The 14,654-nt window shown below is 46.2% G+C and overlaps 1 protein-coding gene across 1 annotated transcript in view; it reads left to right on the top strand.

The window, feature by feature from the left end:
• Positions 1–14,654, top strand: part of KIAA1328 (KIAA1328 ortholog) — a 115,805-nt gene that overhangs the window by 45,577 nt on the left and 55,574 nt on the right. The window contains exons 2-3 of the mRNA XM_063295876.1: positions 4,624–5,288; positions 10,500–10,604. Coding sequence (XP_063151946.1) covers positions 4,624–5,288; positions 10,500–10,604 — 770 coding nt within the window. The remainder of the gene's footprint in view (positions 1–4,623; positions 5,289–10,499; positions 10,605–14,654) is intronic.

Genomic DNA, 14,654 nt, shown 5'->3' with positions numbered 1-14,654 from the left:
TTCTGATGTTTGCCAATGCTGAAATTTGGTTTTTTGATTTGCATTTGGCGACAGGAGTCGTATGTGATCGTGAAGATTTCTCCCTTTCTTATTGGCAACTTTGAGGCAGAAAGTCCTATGTCAGTGGGAGATTGCAGGTGGACACTCATTGATTCTCAGTCCACCTCCAATGAGATGGTCAGGCTGAAAGCAATCTGAGAAAACCTCTGTTGCAAAAGTTCTCAACCTTTCTTGGTCTCTACCGCTCATGGGGTGAATTCAGAAAGTAGCTACAACTGGGAACCCAACTAATCACGGAACAGGTTTATCAGACTGCTGTCTGAATACCCAACTGGGAAGCCCTGGGTGGGCCAGAAGAAGGTATCTCTGGGTATATTGGTGCCCTTAGAGATTATGTTGAGAATCTTGGCTCTTCTGGGCATCTCAGTGACACTGTGATAGATGGGTGAATAAAGTAGCTTCATAGAGAAGGGTTGGAGCAGGAGAAGGCTTAAGTTCTCTTCTGCTGGCTCTTTCGTGTCAACTTCTTCCCTCCCTCCCCCTTCTATGTTCACTGGTGTTTTTGGACCAGGGACAAGCAACTCTTTGCTGGTTGGTGACTGCAGGTTGAGTCGGGAGGATTAAGGGCCATAGTGACCAGAGTGAAGACGCAAAGTGGGTGAATCCTGGCCATTCATGGGATTAGTGGTGGGCTTTCCCATTTTCTTCCTGTTTCCTTTTGAAAGAGAGCATCCTTTGTCTTTTTCAAAGCTACACAAAGCCCATTTTAGGATTTTAATTTACAATTTTCAAGTGTTTCCCGCCTCACAGTGGCAGAACTTGCCCCATTGATTTTTGGCAGTTGTGTTACTGACATCCAACACAACTGTTGAAAGGGATTATGGATCCCGAAAAGAAAGGTTTGGGACTGCACGCTGCCTCCCTTGCTTCAGATCCATCTGGAACACCGCAGGAGAAAAAGCATAATGCCCTATTGACCGAGAGACCAAATTGAAAACCTATCTATCTGTAAAGGCCAAGGCGCCTCCTAGGGTTGATACAAGAATAAACTGGTAGGGGAATGTAAAGTCTCCAATCACAGCCTTGTGGAAAAGAAAAGAAAAGAAAAAAGAAAAAAATGGCAGTCATGTGAAGGCTTGGGGATCTTCTTCCACTCCTCCTCCTGCAAAGAATTTCCTTCTTGGAGATGTTTTGTCATGGCAAAAGGCTTGCCAAACTGCTTTAGTGAGCCTACAAAGAGCATGTTAGGCTCTGCTTCTCAGTCCTAAGCCGCAAATCCTGGCAGCCATTTTGGAGACTACATTTCTCACGGTCTCGTATGCGTTAGAATAATGGAATCTTGTTGCTAGAAGGGCATCCTTAACAGATGGCTGCCTTGCCTCGTTGTTGTTGAGTCGTTAAATCGTGTCCAACTGTTTGTGACCCCATGGACCATAGCATGCCAGGCCTTCCTGTCCTCTGCTGTCTCCCGGAGTTTACTCAAATTCATGTTCATTGCATCGGTGTTGCTATCTAACCACCTCATCCTCTGCCGTCCCCTTCTCCTTTAGCCTTCAGTCTTGCCCAGCATCAGGTTCTTTTCCAGTGAGTCCTCTCTTCGCATTAGGTGGCCAAAGTATTTGAGCTTCAGCTTCAGTATCTGTCCTTCCAATGGACAGTCAGGGTTGATTTCCTGTAGGATTGACTGATTTGACCTCCTTGCAGTCCAAGGGACTCTTAAGGTTCTTCTCCAGCACCACAGTTCGAAAGCATCAATTTGTCCATGGGGTTTTCTTGGCAAGGATACTGGAGTGGGTTGCCGTTTCCTTCTCTAGAGGACCACGTTTTGTCAGAACTCTCCTCCATGACCTGTCCGTCTTGGGTGGCCCTGCACGGCATAGCTCATGGCTTCACTGAGTTATGCAAGTCCCTTTGCCTTGCCTCTACTTGGACATACAGTATAACCAACAAGGGTGTGTGTGTGTGTGTGTGTGTGTGTGTGTGTGTACGCACATAATCATTCTGGAGAATTGGTGCCATACTGTACTATACTCTGCTGCCCCCCCCCCCATTAAATTGAAATCTGCCTTTCTGTAACTTAAGACTGTTCTACATTCTGGAACAGGTCGTCTTCACCTTCTCCTCTAAGTGACACCTCCTCAGATACTTGAAAGGTGCTACCACATCCCCCTTAATCTTCTTTTCTCCAGTCTCTCATTGTAAGACTTAATCTCTAGTCCCCTGATCATCCTTGTTGTCCTTTATCAGTTCCAGTTTCTTTTAAATTTTCTTAAAATATGATAATCAGGGAACATTGTCAAATGCTTTATGGCATTAATAGATTTCTTTTTTGATCCTTCTCAGCTCTCAAGTTAGTGGACACATAGTTGACCTTAGGAAAATTTGTTTGGGATCTGCCTCTTGAACCTTGCTATCAAAGTCCTGCTCAGCTCTCCCTATTTATTTGCTCAGTTTTACAGGAAGAATTTTACAGAGTCTTGTCTGTTGGTATTCCTGTGGGATTTTAACTGGTTTGGGCCCAAACCATCTTAATTGTGATGGTGTGATCTAGCTCAGCATTTTTGCTGAAGTGTTTGTATTTTCCGCGTGGTCATCATTTTTTTTGTTTGTGTGTGCGCGAAAGTGTTCAATCTGCCAACATATTTCACTATCACCAGCAGTCTGAAGGGGTGCAGGATACCTCCCCTGCTTTTAAAATTAGCCAGACTGGAGAAATGTACGTATGACTTTTCACCCTTAAAACTGTGACAGCTACGATATAGTGTGGCTGGGAACACAATGGAAAAAAATTACAGGATGCTACCCTTGTAAAATGGGTACTAAATGAATAAATGGAGGTACAACCAGAAATGCTTTAAGATTGCTAGAGACCTTCTAGAGAGCTTGGTTGGGTTAGTGCTTCAACTAGTTCAAAGGGATGGCTCTCTGGGTTTTCAGTTCTTTGCTATCTAAAAATACCAGGCATTGAACTTGGACATTTGGTATGCAAACATAAGTGCTCTTCCACTGATGAAGTAGAAAGGGAGAAGCAGAATTTCTGAAGCACGTTGTCCCTATTTTGTTCTGTAAACCTGTTAGCAGCACTCCCTGTTTCTTGTACATTTTTTCCTAGAGCTCTCCTCCCAATGTAACAAGAATTCCTTTGAACTGAAGTTGCTTGGAGCAGAAGTTCCCAAACTTTGGGGACACATTTGGAAATGTCAGAGCATGTAATGGGCACTCTTACAGTATGCTTGCCGTGGTGGGTATGGCCAAGCACCAAGTACCCATACACCTGAAAGCAAACAAAACAACAGACTCCATGCATTCATCGTGTCATCTTCTGGCCTCTACCTAGGGCTGTAAGATGATGTGCCATTATGTTGGTATGGCAATTGATTTAATAAACTAAATATGACATGGTGCCAAGGAAAGTACAGGTGTGGCAGGGAGGCATCATTGCTTTTCTGGGCCATGTTGAGAATCATGGCTAAAAGCAAGAGAAGGGGACTGTGAAGAAGTCCTTGCCAAACTGTGGAATATATGGACATTCAGGAAGTGATCCTCATGCACTGATTTAACTGAGTAAAAGGTGATGGGGAAGAAAGGCCCTTTCTACCAAGTGGAGATCAGAATCTCAGGGTGTGAACTGCCTTCAAGGACAGAGAAGAACGATTCTCCCTCATTATAACTTCTTGTTGCACTTTGCATCAAAACATTCTGGCTGCCTTTTGTTGTTTTCCCCTCAAAGAAATTCAGCCTAAAACAATTGGTGATCTCGTATTGTTACCTAGCCTAAGGCTGACCCTGAAAGAAAATTCTGAGAAACAGACTGGATGCAGCCCTCTATTAGCTGAATTCAGGCTTGTTACTGGGCATAAGTTCCATGAGAAGGGAGCCCAGGATTTGGCTGATCAATGCAACTCAGTGCATATTTCAAGCTTTGGAATTTTATCAGAGTCTCATTGCCCCCACCTCCAGCTTAATTGAAAAAAAAAAGCACCCTCTTTTATAGTGAGATCTAAATGCGTTTTGTAGTTGAATGACGGCTTTTGATTCAGAGCCGTATTTTATAGGAAGCAGTCTGGTTCGTTATCAGTATTTTGTACGGATATTTTAAAAAAAAACTCATCAGATTTCCACCGGTAAGTAATATCCCATTCAGTACAAGGTGAAATGTTTTACATCAAATCCCCTGCTGTGTAATGGCCAATCAGACGGTATTTATAGTGGCTGAATGGATTTCTTGGCTCCGTATTCAAAATTAAACATTTTCAGACATTAACATTTAATGGCTTTTTTGCCACACTTCAAGTTGATTTTATGTAACCCTAGATACTTGCAATTCCTTGATAGGCTGAAGTGCCTTGTTTATGCCCCAGATTCTGCAGGCAGCGCTTTTATATTTATTGTACCTGTGTAGACAGAATTAAATTGCAGATTTGATAGCCCGTTCATCTCTTCCGCTTGGAAACGATGTGCTGTGGAGTTGTGCTAGCTGTTGGTAATCAAACCGTTCCAAGCCCACTCATTTCAGTGTCCTTCTTTGCCCTGTAAACCACTGACCAGGACTAGCAAAGGAACCGTGGACAAGGTTTTGAATTGTGGACGCTGAACGTGGTTTGCTTTCCTCTTTATTTACAGATGTCTAACCAGAGAGGTCGCTGTCAGCTGGTGCCGCCCTCCGATCTGGATGGATCCTACCTTGGTGTAGCTAGACCGCAAACTTTATACAAGAAAGTAACCCGCAGAAGCCCTCCTCTTCCACCTTCAACTCTGCCTGGTAGGCAAAGGGGTGTTCTTGGAACTGGCACCCAGGGATGTCAGACAGATGCCGGGAATGGGCTTCCTTTGGAAAACGGGTTGCATAATAAATGCAACCACGTGGCATCTCCAGCAAAGCAGCAGTCGGCTCCCCATTTTAAAAGAACTCCTGACGGAGACAAGAGGAAGAACTCCTGTTCTCTTCAAACATGTCCTTTCCATGGAAAACTGGGGAACTCAGCTCACGAATCTTTCCAGGATGCTTGCCACGTTCAAGAAAGGTATTTGGGACCTCCTTCGGAATCCTCCTCGGAATATTTTTGCTCGCCGCATCCCCCTAGGCGGAAGGCTAGTGAAGGCTTGCGAGCAAAAGAAGAACCTGACCAGGGCCAAAACTTCTCTGAAGAAAAAAGGAAGCAGCTCCTGCTCCAGAAAATAGAGCTTGAAATCGAGAAGGAACGTCTTCAGAATCTGTTAGCGAAACAAGAGGCCAAGCTTCTGCAGCAGCAGCAGGAGCTTCGGCAGTCCAGGCTCGATTATCATCGGTAAGCATGGGAAGGCGAGCGGGAAATTGGTTTTTGCTCAAGCGTGGTCAGCGTGTGAAACGGAGGCTGAGGGCTGTTTACAACCTTGAAACCCTGGCTGGGCCTCCAAAGTGCGCCATTTGTAAACACGAGAAAGGAAAAGTATCAAAAAAATGAGGAGTGGCCTGGCTAATTGGGTTTAAGTCATTTGACCTTTTAAAATTAAATGCCCTGCACATTAACGCAAACGTACGTTTTTCTGGTCCTGCCTCTTCTTGGGGTGGGGGGTGGTCCAGGGCCTGCCACTGGAGATCCCTGGGTCTTCTGCCCCCCTCCCCCCCCAAGCTGTACATTTCTGGGGTAGAGCGTAGAGTCTTTGGTGGTGGATTGCAGGAGCAGTACTTTGTCAAACTGCTCTCCAGGCTGTTGAAGACCTTTGTAAAACACAACGCGTTATCCAATTTACCAAACGGCATTAGTTCTAAAAAGATGTGTGATTGCGTTAAGTATCTACTATCGCGGGAACCATTTGGGCAGAGCTACCGTGCAAACGGTTTGCATGCTGTCGGAGTTTAGCGTAGTGGCTGCAGTAAAAGCGAATAGAGCTGCTTGTAGGCGTTTGAATTTCCCTGAGCTTTTCTATATGGGGAAATCACGTGGATGGGAGAAAAACAAGAGAGCGCGTCGGGCACTGCCATTACAGTGGATTCCCGTTCCCTGGTGCTAGTGATGAAACATTCCACATCAAGTTTGGCGCTGTGGGAAGAAAGTGGGTCAGATGATCCAGGCTTTCAGGTATATGGAGGAAAGGGTGGAAGAATGTGATGGAATGTGAGGCTTACCTTGGAAGACGGGGGGGGGGGAGCGGGAAGAGATGCCACCTAGGGAATAATCAGATAAAAGGAAAGGAGGCCAAGGGAGGGTAATGGCCAGCGAAAGAAACTTAGGAAGGGCCCACCCTAACTATTCAGGTGGTAGAGCCAGTTTGGTCTAGTGGTTAAGGCGACAGGCTAGAAACCGGGAGACAGAGTTCTAGTCCCACCTTGGGCATGAGAGCCGGCTGGGTGCCCTTGGGCCAGTCACTCCCTCTCAGCCTAACCCACCTCACAGGGTTGTTGCTGTGGGGAAAATAGGAGGAGGAAGGAGAATTAGGTATGTTCACCGCCTTGAGTTATTTATAAAAATAATAAAGGCGGGATAGAAAATAAATACATAGAAATAAATAAATCGGGAGGGCGGGAGGTTTGTACTTTCAGACTTGCAAGATCCTGTTAAAGTAGCCTAACAATAAAGTAGAAGTAGCTCATCTTGTCATGTTTCCTGTCCGGTTTACCTGGGAGGGCTGACATCGATCTTGCAGGTCTGAAGGACGAACCTCCCGCCCTCCCTACTTACCACCTGAGTAATCAGGGCGGGCCCTTCCTAAGTTTCTTTTGCCGGCCATTACTCTGTTGCAGGCTCCTTCCTCTTTTATCTACCTGGCAGGAAGGGCATGCTGCGGACCCCGTCTGTTAACAAATGCCGACTGGCGGGGTCAAGGAGGAGAGCCTTTCCTGCCGTGGCCCCCGCCCTGTGGAACATCCTGGCCCCGGAGGTGAGGCCGGCCCCCACTCTTCTGGCCTTCGGGAGGAGTGTCAAGGCCTGGCTCTGCCAGCCGGCTTGGGGGTCCAAGAGTGATGGACAGCCCTGGGGGTGGTTGGTGGCTTTAGATGCTCTCTCTGCCTTTTAGTTTCCCTCTTTTATCTTCTATTTTTTGTGCTTTCTACTTTTATAATGGTTGTAAAATTTTTATTTGTAAGCTGCCCAGAGTCACTTCTATAGTGAGATGGACATTGTACAAACACCTTCTAGCTGGTTTAGATGCTCATCATCATCAGTTCCTCTCTGAGGTATTCAGAGCAGCTCCATTGCTTATGTTCTCCCAGGAAAGCCTTAACGGGTGGCCAGCGTTCTGACGGAAAGTCTGGAACGCTCGCTTGAGAGGCCTGCTTTGGGTAGTGGGGAATGCAGAGGAGTACGTGTCCGCAACTCCACGTTCAGTGTTTCTTCCAAAGACACCGGCGTGTACAGCACAAGGCAACAACACTTGCCTCGTCTAGAAAAGCCGGCGTGGGCCCCTGAACGAAGGGACGGAAACCTCAAATAAAAGCTGGGGATGACCCGAAGGAAGGAAAGCGGGTGGGAGAAGCATCCTTCTTCCCGCAAGGGCAGTTTGAAGGGGGAGAGTCCCCTGCAATTCATGTTGCGATTGTGCAAAGGATGATCGTTGAGTGGTTTCCCCATCGCCCCAGTCACGTATGGGTGATTTGGAAGGGTGAGATGCTGGTTGCCCACAAGTCCTTTCTGTGACTTAGATGACGCAGAGTCTAAACATATGAAGAGGGCACCGTTGGACCTTGTCTGAGCAGGTCCAGGCCTGGTGAGTGTATGGATAGGAGGCTACCAGGAAAACCTAGGGTTCTAAGTTAGGCCGAGGAGTTGAAGAACCATCTTGGAAAAAGGCAGAGGCAAACCACCGCCATATTACTGCCAAGAAAACTTCATGGATGTGTCCCTAGGGTCCCCAGGAGTGAAGGATGATTGGAAAAAAACTGTAACGCTATGATCAAAAGGATATGAATTGCTTATAAACATAGGAAGGGCTCTGCTCTTATGGCCTGCAGAAAGAAGAGGTGAAGCAGCAGGGTGGGGCCAGCAGACACGACCTCCCTCCCCTTGCAGTCCAGTGGAGAATGCCTGAAGCAGTTTAGCAAACTTATTTTAGCAGACACCCCCCCCTCCTTCCCCCCAATGAGGCCTAACAGTGGGCAGGGCACCCATCAGTCAAATCTTGTTGACTTTAAGCCACTGGCCACATTCCAGTCGTGCATGGAGTGGTCTGTAGCCAGCCGGAGCAGAGAGTCCCCACAATGCTCTGCGTCCCTGAACTGCTGCTTTGGTTTTTCAAAGGATTGTTTGATTAGAGACGATCAAGCTATGTGCTTTAGAAGATGACTGGGGTCACCAGCAAAGGTGAGGAGCTAACCAGGAGCAGATGGATTTTTAATGGTCAACTACCTTTAATCTATACGTGTGTTCCCAGTGAAATGGAGGAAGGAAAGGGAGACCTAATGGCTGGTGAAGCAGGGTTTTTGTTTTGCAAGCGGGCTCAGAGTACTCAGTGGGGCATCTGCTGTCCAGCCACAGGACTCTGCAATGTCTCTGCAATTTTGCTTTTCTTATTGTGCATCCTCCCATCTGTTCCATCCAACTTCTGCTGAGAAGATTGCGCATTTTGCAAAGTGCCAGTTGACGGAAAAGCTGCCAGAGGAGGACTTGAGGTGTCCTTTATTGTGTCTGCTCAGCTCCTTCCCATGTATCGATTGATTTAAGTTCACAGAGGATAGATGGGTCTCTCCACACCATTACGACTGATAGCTAGATACAGCCTTCATTTTCGGAGCCGTGGAGCTTTTTTCTCTCTCTCTTTTTAACGCTCTCGTGGCAGGGAGGTACATCAGTGCTGGGAGGGAGATGGGTAGGTAGATAGATTCAGAAAATCTAACCGGCTGTCCTCTGTTTTGCTTGTTTTACACAAGTCCCTCTATCGCTATTGAACTTCGTTTGTTTGTTTATTTATATCCCGCCTTTCTGCGTGCGTGCGTGTGCAAGCATACTTATATTAAGAGGCGGCTTTAAGTGTTGGAGTCTAAGACCTTCCCCAATGGCAGCTGTGATAGTGATAATGGGAATAGCAGGAACAGTAACAAGAGCCCATATGCTGGATCAGTGTTTCTCAGCCTTGGCAACTTCACGAGAAATGGATTTCAACTCCCAGAATTCCCTCCCCACCCGTCTAAAGTTGCCAAGGTTGAGAAACACTGTGCTAGATCAATCCAAAGCCTACCTCATCCACCTCCTAAGGTGGCCAACCACTTTAGCAATGCTTGAGAACACCAGCTTCTTGGCAATAGCACTGGCAACTAGCTGCCATCCTGTACCGCTACATGGAAGTTCACTGCACTCCTCCCAGTTCACAGGGATTGCATTCCTATTTTTCATGAATTAGCTGTCCAGAGTCGTCGTACGCGAGATGGGCGGCAAAGAAATTTAATGAATAAATAAATGAATGAGTGAATTTAGTTTGCTTAAAGCCACCCAAGCTAGCTGTGACCCATCATTCTGGCGGAAGGATTTCCTTCTATCTTGTAAAGTTTAGCAAAAGACAGGGGGAACCATTTCCAGCTGTGTCCAAGTTATGCTTGGAGGAGTGAAGAAAGCAAGAGGAGTTATCTGTGCCTCATTAGGAATCTGTTTACAGAATTTTGGCTTCATAATAACGAGATTCGGTTGCCTTTTAAACAAAGTTTCGACTCAGGAAGTTCTCTTCTAATGTTCCTGAGTTCCTGAGCACTGGATGGAGTCTGCTCCCTTTCACTTCAGGAATGGGTGGCGTTGTCTTCGATTCAGAAATATTCTCCCCCTCCCCATCCAACTTCTTAGAAAAGAACAGGGGAACTTGTTCAGGAGGGCAGTATCCTGAAGTGTCCTGTGCTCCTCATGACTCCTTTGAAGAAAGCCCCAGAGAGACTGGCGGAGTGTCCTCTCAGAGAAGTGCATCTATAATTGCAAAATATTTTCAGTGTGCTTACTGTATAAAATATTTATTTATTTATCATATTTTTATTACCCCCCATCTCCCCCACTCGGGGGACCCCGGGCGGTTCACAATAAAACAGTATAAAATTCCATAAAATCAGAATAATATCAATAAATATAAATATAAAATATAATGAAATCCAAGTGATGGCAGATCTAATTCCACCCAAAGGGGACAGGACCGGTTCCGGCAGGACTAGGGAACCAGCCAGCCCCAAGAATGGCTCTACCTCTCCCCACTCCAGGCATGGTGGCAAAACCAGGTTTTCAACTATTTTCTGAAGTCCAGAAGAGAGGAGGCCAGCCTCACTTCTGGGGGAAGGGTGTTCCAAAGGGCGGGAGCTGCTGCAGAGAAGGCCCACCTCCTGGACCCCGCCAGATGGAGTTCTCTTGCAGACGGGGTCCGCAGCATGTCCTCTCTGCCTGACCAGGTGGGACGGGTTGATGTAACGAGGATCAGACGGTCCCTCAGGTAATCTGGACCCATGTCATGTAGGGCTTTAAATAGGAGTAAAGATAATGGGGTAAAAGCACAGATAGTTTGTTCAATATTTGAGCATGCTTACAGAGATGAGTGGCCATTTTCCCTTGCAGGTTTAAAACCCACACTACTAATTCAGAAGACGTGCTCATGGATGAAGCTGTGATGGGACCAGGCTCCTTGGCTCCAGCCATGAATGGAATTTGTGATGGCCTCAGGTAATGTCTTGGCTTTTCCCGCCTGTCACTGACCTTTGCATGCTGGAATGTTTATGATTTGTCTAAGGAGCTTTACATGGTATGACCCCACACTTCCTTTCATGCCCGCATATGCCCTCTCTCTCCCCCTTATTTCTCTTTCTGGCTCTGTGTGTAGATTAAAACATTCTAGGTGGGGGCAATAAAAGTTACATCCATTGATAATATAACCAGTAGAGAAGATACTGTAAGCAAGGTGGTGCTTGGGTTGCAACTTCTAGAATTCCCCCAGTTTTGAGGTATTGCTGCCCTATCATATCTGGGGGAGGGGGGCACCAGGATGGAGAAGGTGAGTACGGAGTTATTTTGTATTACAAAGCAAACAACAAATAAGCAACATATAATGTGACCTCCCCTCCATCCCACAGTGGGGCACGGTCCAACCACAATGAAAATTCGGTGAAAACTAACAATGGCTACAATTACATGAAAGTGACCCAGCGAGATCCAGTGCGAAGCCATAGCAGGATCAGGCCAGGGGCACCATAAAGGAGAGGCAGCTGAACGAGACCGAGATGTGAGACAGGCCTGCACTGCAGATGGCAGAACTGTGGGAGAGAGAGAAGGTCATACAAGTCCAGGCAAGGTGGAAATGGGAACCCAAGACTAGTAGGCAGATGCTATGGTTTTGCAACTCTGGAAGATTTCCATGGGACCCAGCAAAATAGATTCCCAGTAGTAAAATCCTAGGGAAATTTACTGTAGGAAGCAAAGGACTTGCTTGAACCCTGAGCTGGCTACACAGAGTCCTCTTGGAGCTCTCCATATTTTGTAAATTCAGGCAGATTCTTTGCCCCCAGCGTCAGTGCTTGGGAAGAAAAGATCACTTCCTCGGCCCTTTTTGGCTTCTGGTTTTCCTAGTATAGGTATTGTGAATGAAGTTGGTGGAAATTCAGTTTAGTTTTATTTCCTTTTTGCTTTTTGTATCTCATGTCTTACTTTCTTGGCTTACTCTTGCTGACTTTTCTGTTCTTTGCATACTGTTGCTTACCCAGTAGGGTAATAGAATAGAGCAGTGTTTCCCAAGTTTGGGTAAATTACCCAAAATTGGGTAAAAGTGGTTTTTCTTTGGATAACATCACATGAACCCATTAAATTGATTTGAAGTGTTTTACCTACATTGTGTAAAAAGGACTTTCTGATAAGCAGTTTTGGGTGATGAAAGAAAAAGTTTGAGAAGCCCTGGTGTAGAAGATATGTATGTAAGCATGTATATGATGTGCAGTCTTTTTTAAAAAATAATTTAAATATTGCATATAACACTGTATCAGTTTATCAGAAATCCATACTTGATCGCCTTCGCTGCAGTAACAAATGGAGGGAAATTTCACTCCTTTTGGATTTAAATCAGGAGTCCTGCAAGCAGGAGGCAAAGAGGAAGGAGGTCTTTGATCCTGGTGTTGGAGAATCCTGGTGGGCATCCAGCACAGATGGATCAGGGCTAAGGACAAGATTAGTAAAGCCACTTTGGACTGTTTATGTAAAATATTCCTAGAGTGCTTTTCAACCCAACTGGTGCTCGTGTGATTAACATGCAGTAACTGCATTCCCTCTCTAAGGTTCATCAAAAGCATCTAGTCACGGTGCCAGATCTTTAGTGGCAGATGCGGTAAGTGCTGAACTTCAGCCAGCCAAATAAAAAGTGCGTAGTCAAAGGCCTTTAAAGCCGAGGACCTCCGGCCCTTCATCTGAGGTTAGAGTTTAAGTTGTCGTCCGCCTGAGGGGCTCCTTTTGTCCTGAGCTGCCTTGGCTGGTTCAGAAGACCAGTCCCAAGTCTTGCGACCTGCTGCTCTCTCCTCCTCTGCTGCTGGAGATGAACTGCCCAGGCTGGGCCACGTTTCTCTGAGCCTCATTCCCTGGCTGAGGTAACCGAGCTGCAGGAGACAGCTGGTGGCCTGGAGACGGACAAGGACGTGGAATGCTTGGCAGGAGGCAGGCGGCACTCAAAGAACCACGCACTAAGGAAACAATAAGTTCTTAGTTACGTCAGTGATGGGAGGCTGGTCCTAGCTGTTTTGAGAGTCTGGCAGCTCCAAAGAAGGTGACTAGCAGTACTCGCTGAAAGTAGTACCAGGATTGTAGGTGTTCCTGGGGGCTTACTGAGACATTACAACTTGTAGCTGAAATTCTCTGGTTCGCTGTGCTTGAGCGTAGGCTCCCCGTGTTGTTGCTTAAGCCATGAGAAAGGAGAAAATGGCTTCCATGATCTCCAAGATTAGTACAATCTAAAGGAATTTTAACATTTGGCCCTGAGGCCTTTGGCCCAATGTGAGAGTACCCTTGGGTTTGGCTGCTGTTTGCCTTCCCCTCCAAGAGGTGTGAATGTCAGTAAGCACCTTGGCCCTGGAATGTGCAGGAAGTGATGGACTGACTGGGCAGACTTCAGCACAGTTGAAGATGTGGAGTCCTTGGTCCTCTCTGAGCTTGGCTGTTTGCTTGCTGGGCAACGAAACGTCTGCAAGCCAACAGCCAAGCTCAGAGAGCATCAAGGACTCTGCAGTTCAACCCTGAGCTACAGAGATCCTCTTCTATTGGTACAGTTGAAGATGGTTTCCTTTAAGGTTCTGGGCAGGAGATCATTTTTTCTTACTTCCCACTCTCTTATTCACTTGCGAAGTTGGCCTCTAGCTGTTGTCCTAAGGTCGCTTATGGCATGCTAAGGCTGCAGTATGGTGCTGAGGTCTCCAGTGCAGTGCCTATGAGTATCTCCCTGGGTTTCTACTTATTTTAAAGAATGGGAAACCAGCAGGCTGTGCTGCAAAGCATCATCTTCCTGCATCATTTTTATTTCTTTGAGTGCCTCTGGGCCCTGGAGACATTCCTAAGGAGGGCAAAAGGAAGGTGCTTTGCTTGCAAAGGTGTCCACTGGCTCCAAAGAAAGGACAGAGGGACGTTGGCATCCTAAGAAGGTTGAATGGACAAAGGGGAGCATCCTCATAAATACTACCTTCTGACAGATCAATAGGTTTTCACTTTCCTGGTCCACTACTGGGGCCATTTTGTGAATGGGCATTTTCTACGTGCTCATGACATGCTTTGAAAATAACAAAATGTCCAGCATCCCAAAGTTTTACAATCCTGGGATGGTAGGTGAGCAGGTGGTGTCTTACCTTTTGTTTTGTCTCACTGCGTGTTCTCTTAGACACAGGAGTTCCTTGAGCAATATTATGTGACTGCAATCCTCAACATACTATGAGAGAAAGCTCCTTGAATGGACTGGGATTTATTTCTGAGTTGACAAGCCCAAGGTTGGGCTGTAGATATCCATTGTGCCTTTGGAATCAAGTTGCTTGTCATGAATTTGATCTTACGGTTCTGTGCTGAGATCTGCATATCTGATTTGGGAGCCCTACTCTGGGATTAAAGATGGTGCAAGTGTGAAGATGGTATATACATACTTATTCTGTTAAAGAATCTACCCTCCAGCATCAGCTATCCTTTGAGTATCAGGTATCCTTTGATAACAGGTGGATTAAAAATGCATCAGTGGATGAGGAGGTGATGTAATATATGCAGGATGAGCCTTTGAGATTCCCTCAGATGGTGGCCCAAAATCAGAAGGAGCCTGGTAGCATCTTTTCAGACTTAACACGTTTTATTAAAAGGCATGAGCTTTTGTGAGCTAGAGCTTCTGATTTCTGCTCTGAAATCTCTCTTATCTCCCTTAACTGTCTAGGTGCAGAAGTTCTCTGCTGCAAATGCTGGTCAGGCTCACAAGAAATCATTGGGGCTTCTCTATTCTTGATAAGAAAATACAGTTTTATTTCTCATACAGCTAAAAGCAGCTTTCTCAAGTTGGAGTCCTCCAGTTGCAATGGGTGAAACTCTGAGGATGCTGCCTTGAATGACGAGGTTGCAAGTACAGAGGGCATCAGGTAGGAGAAACCTGGGTTCTAGTGCTGTGTCCTCTGGATCTCTGTCACTCAAGCTGTGGGAACTCTAGCAGAAGATAATGATTCTTTGACAGAAGATTGGAAGCTTGCTAGCTGTCTTTGTAACATGCATTGTTTA

Source organism: Candoia aspera, chromosome 2, assembly GCF_035149785.1.
Source record: "Candoia aspera isolate rCanAsp1 chromosome 2, rCanAsp1.hap2, whole genome shotgun sequence".
NCBI classification, from domain to species: Eukaryota; Metazoa; Chordata; class Lepidosauria; order Squamata; family Boidae; genus Candoia; species Candoia aspera.
The sequence above is the reverse complement of the archived record's forward strand: the minus strand, read 5'-3'. Positions and strand labels throughout refer to the sequence as shown.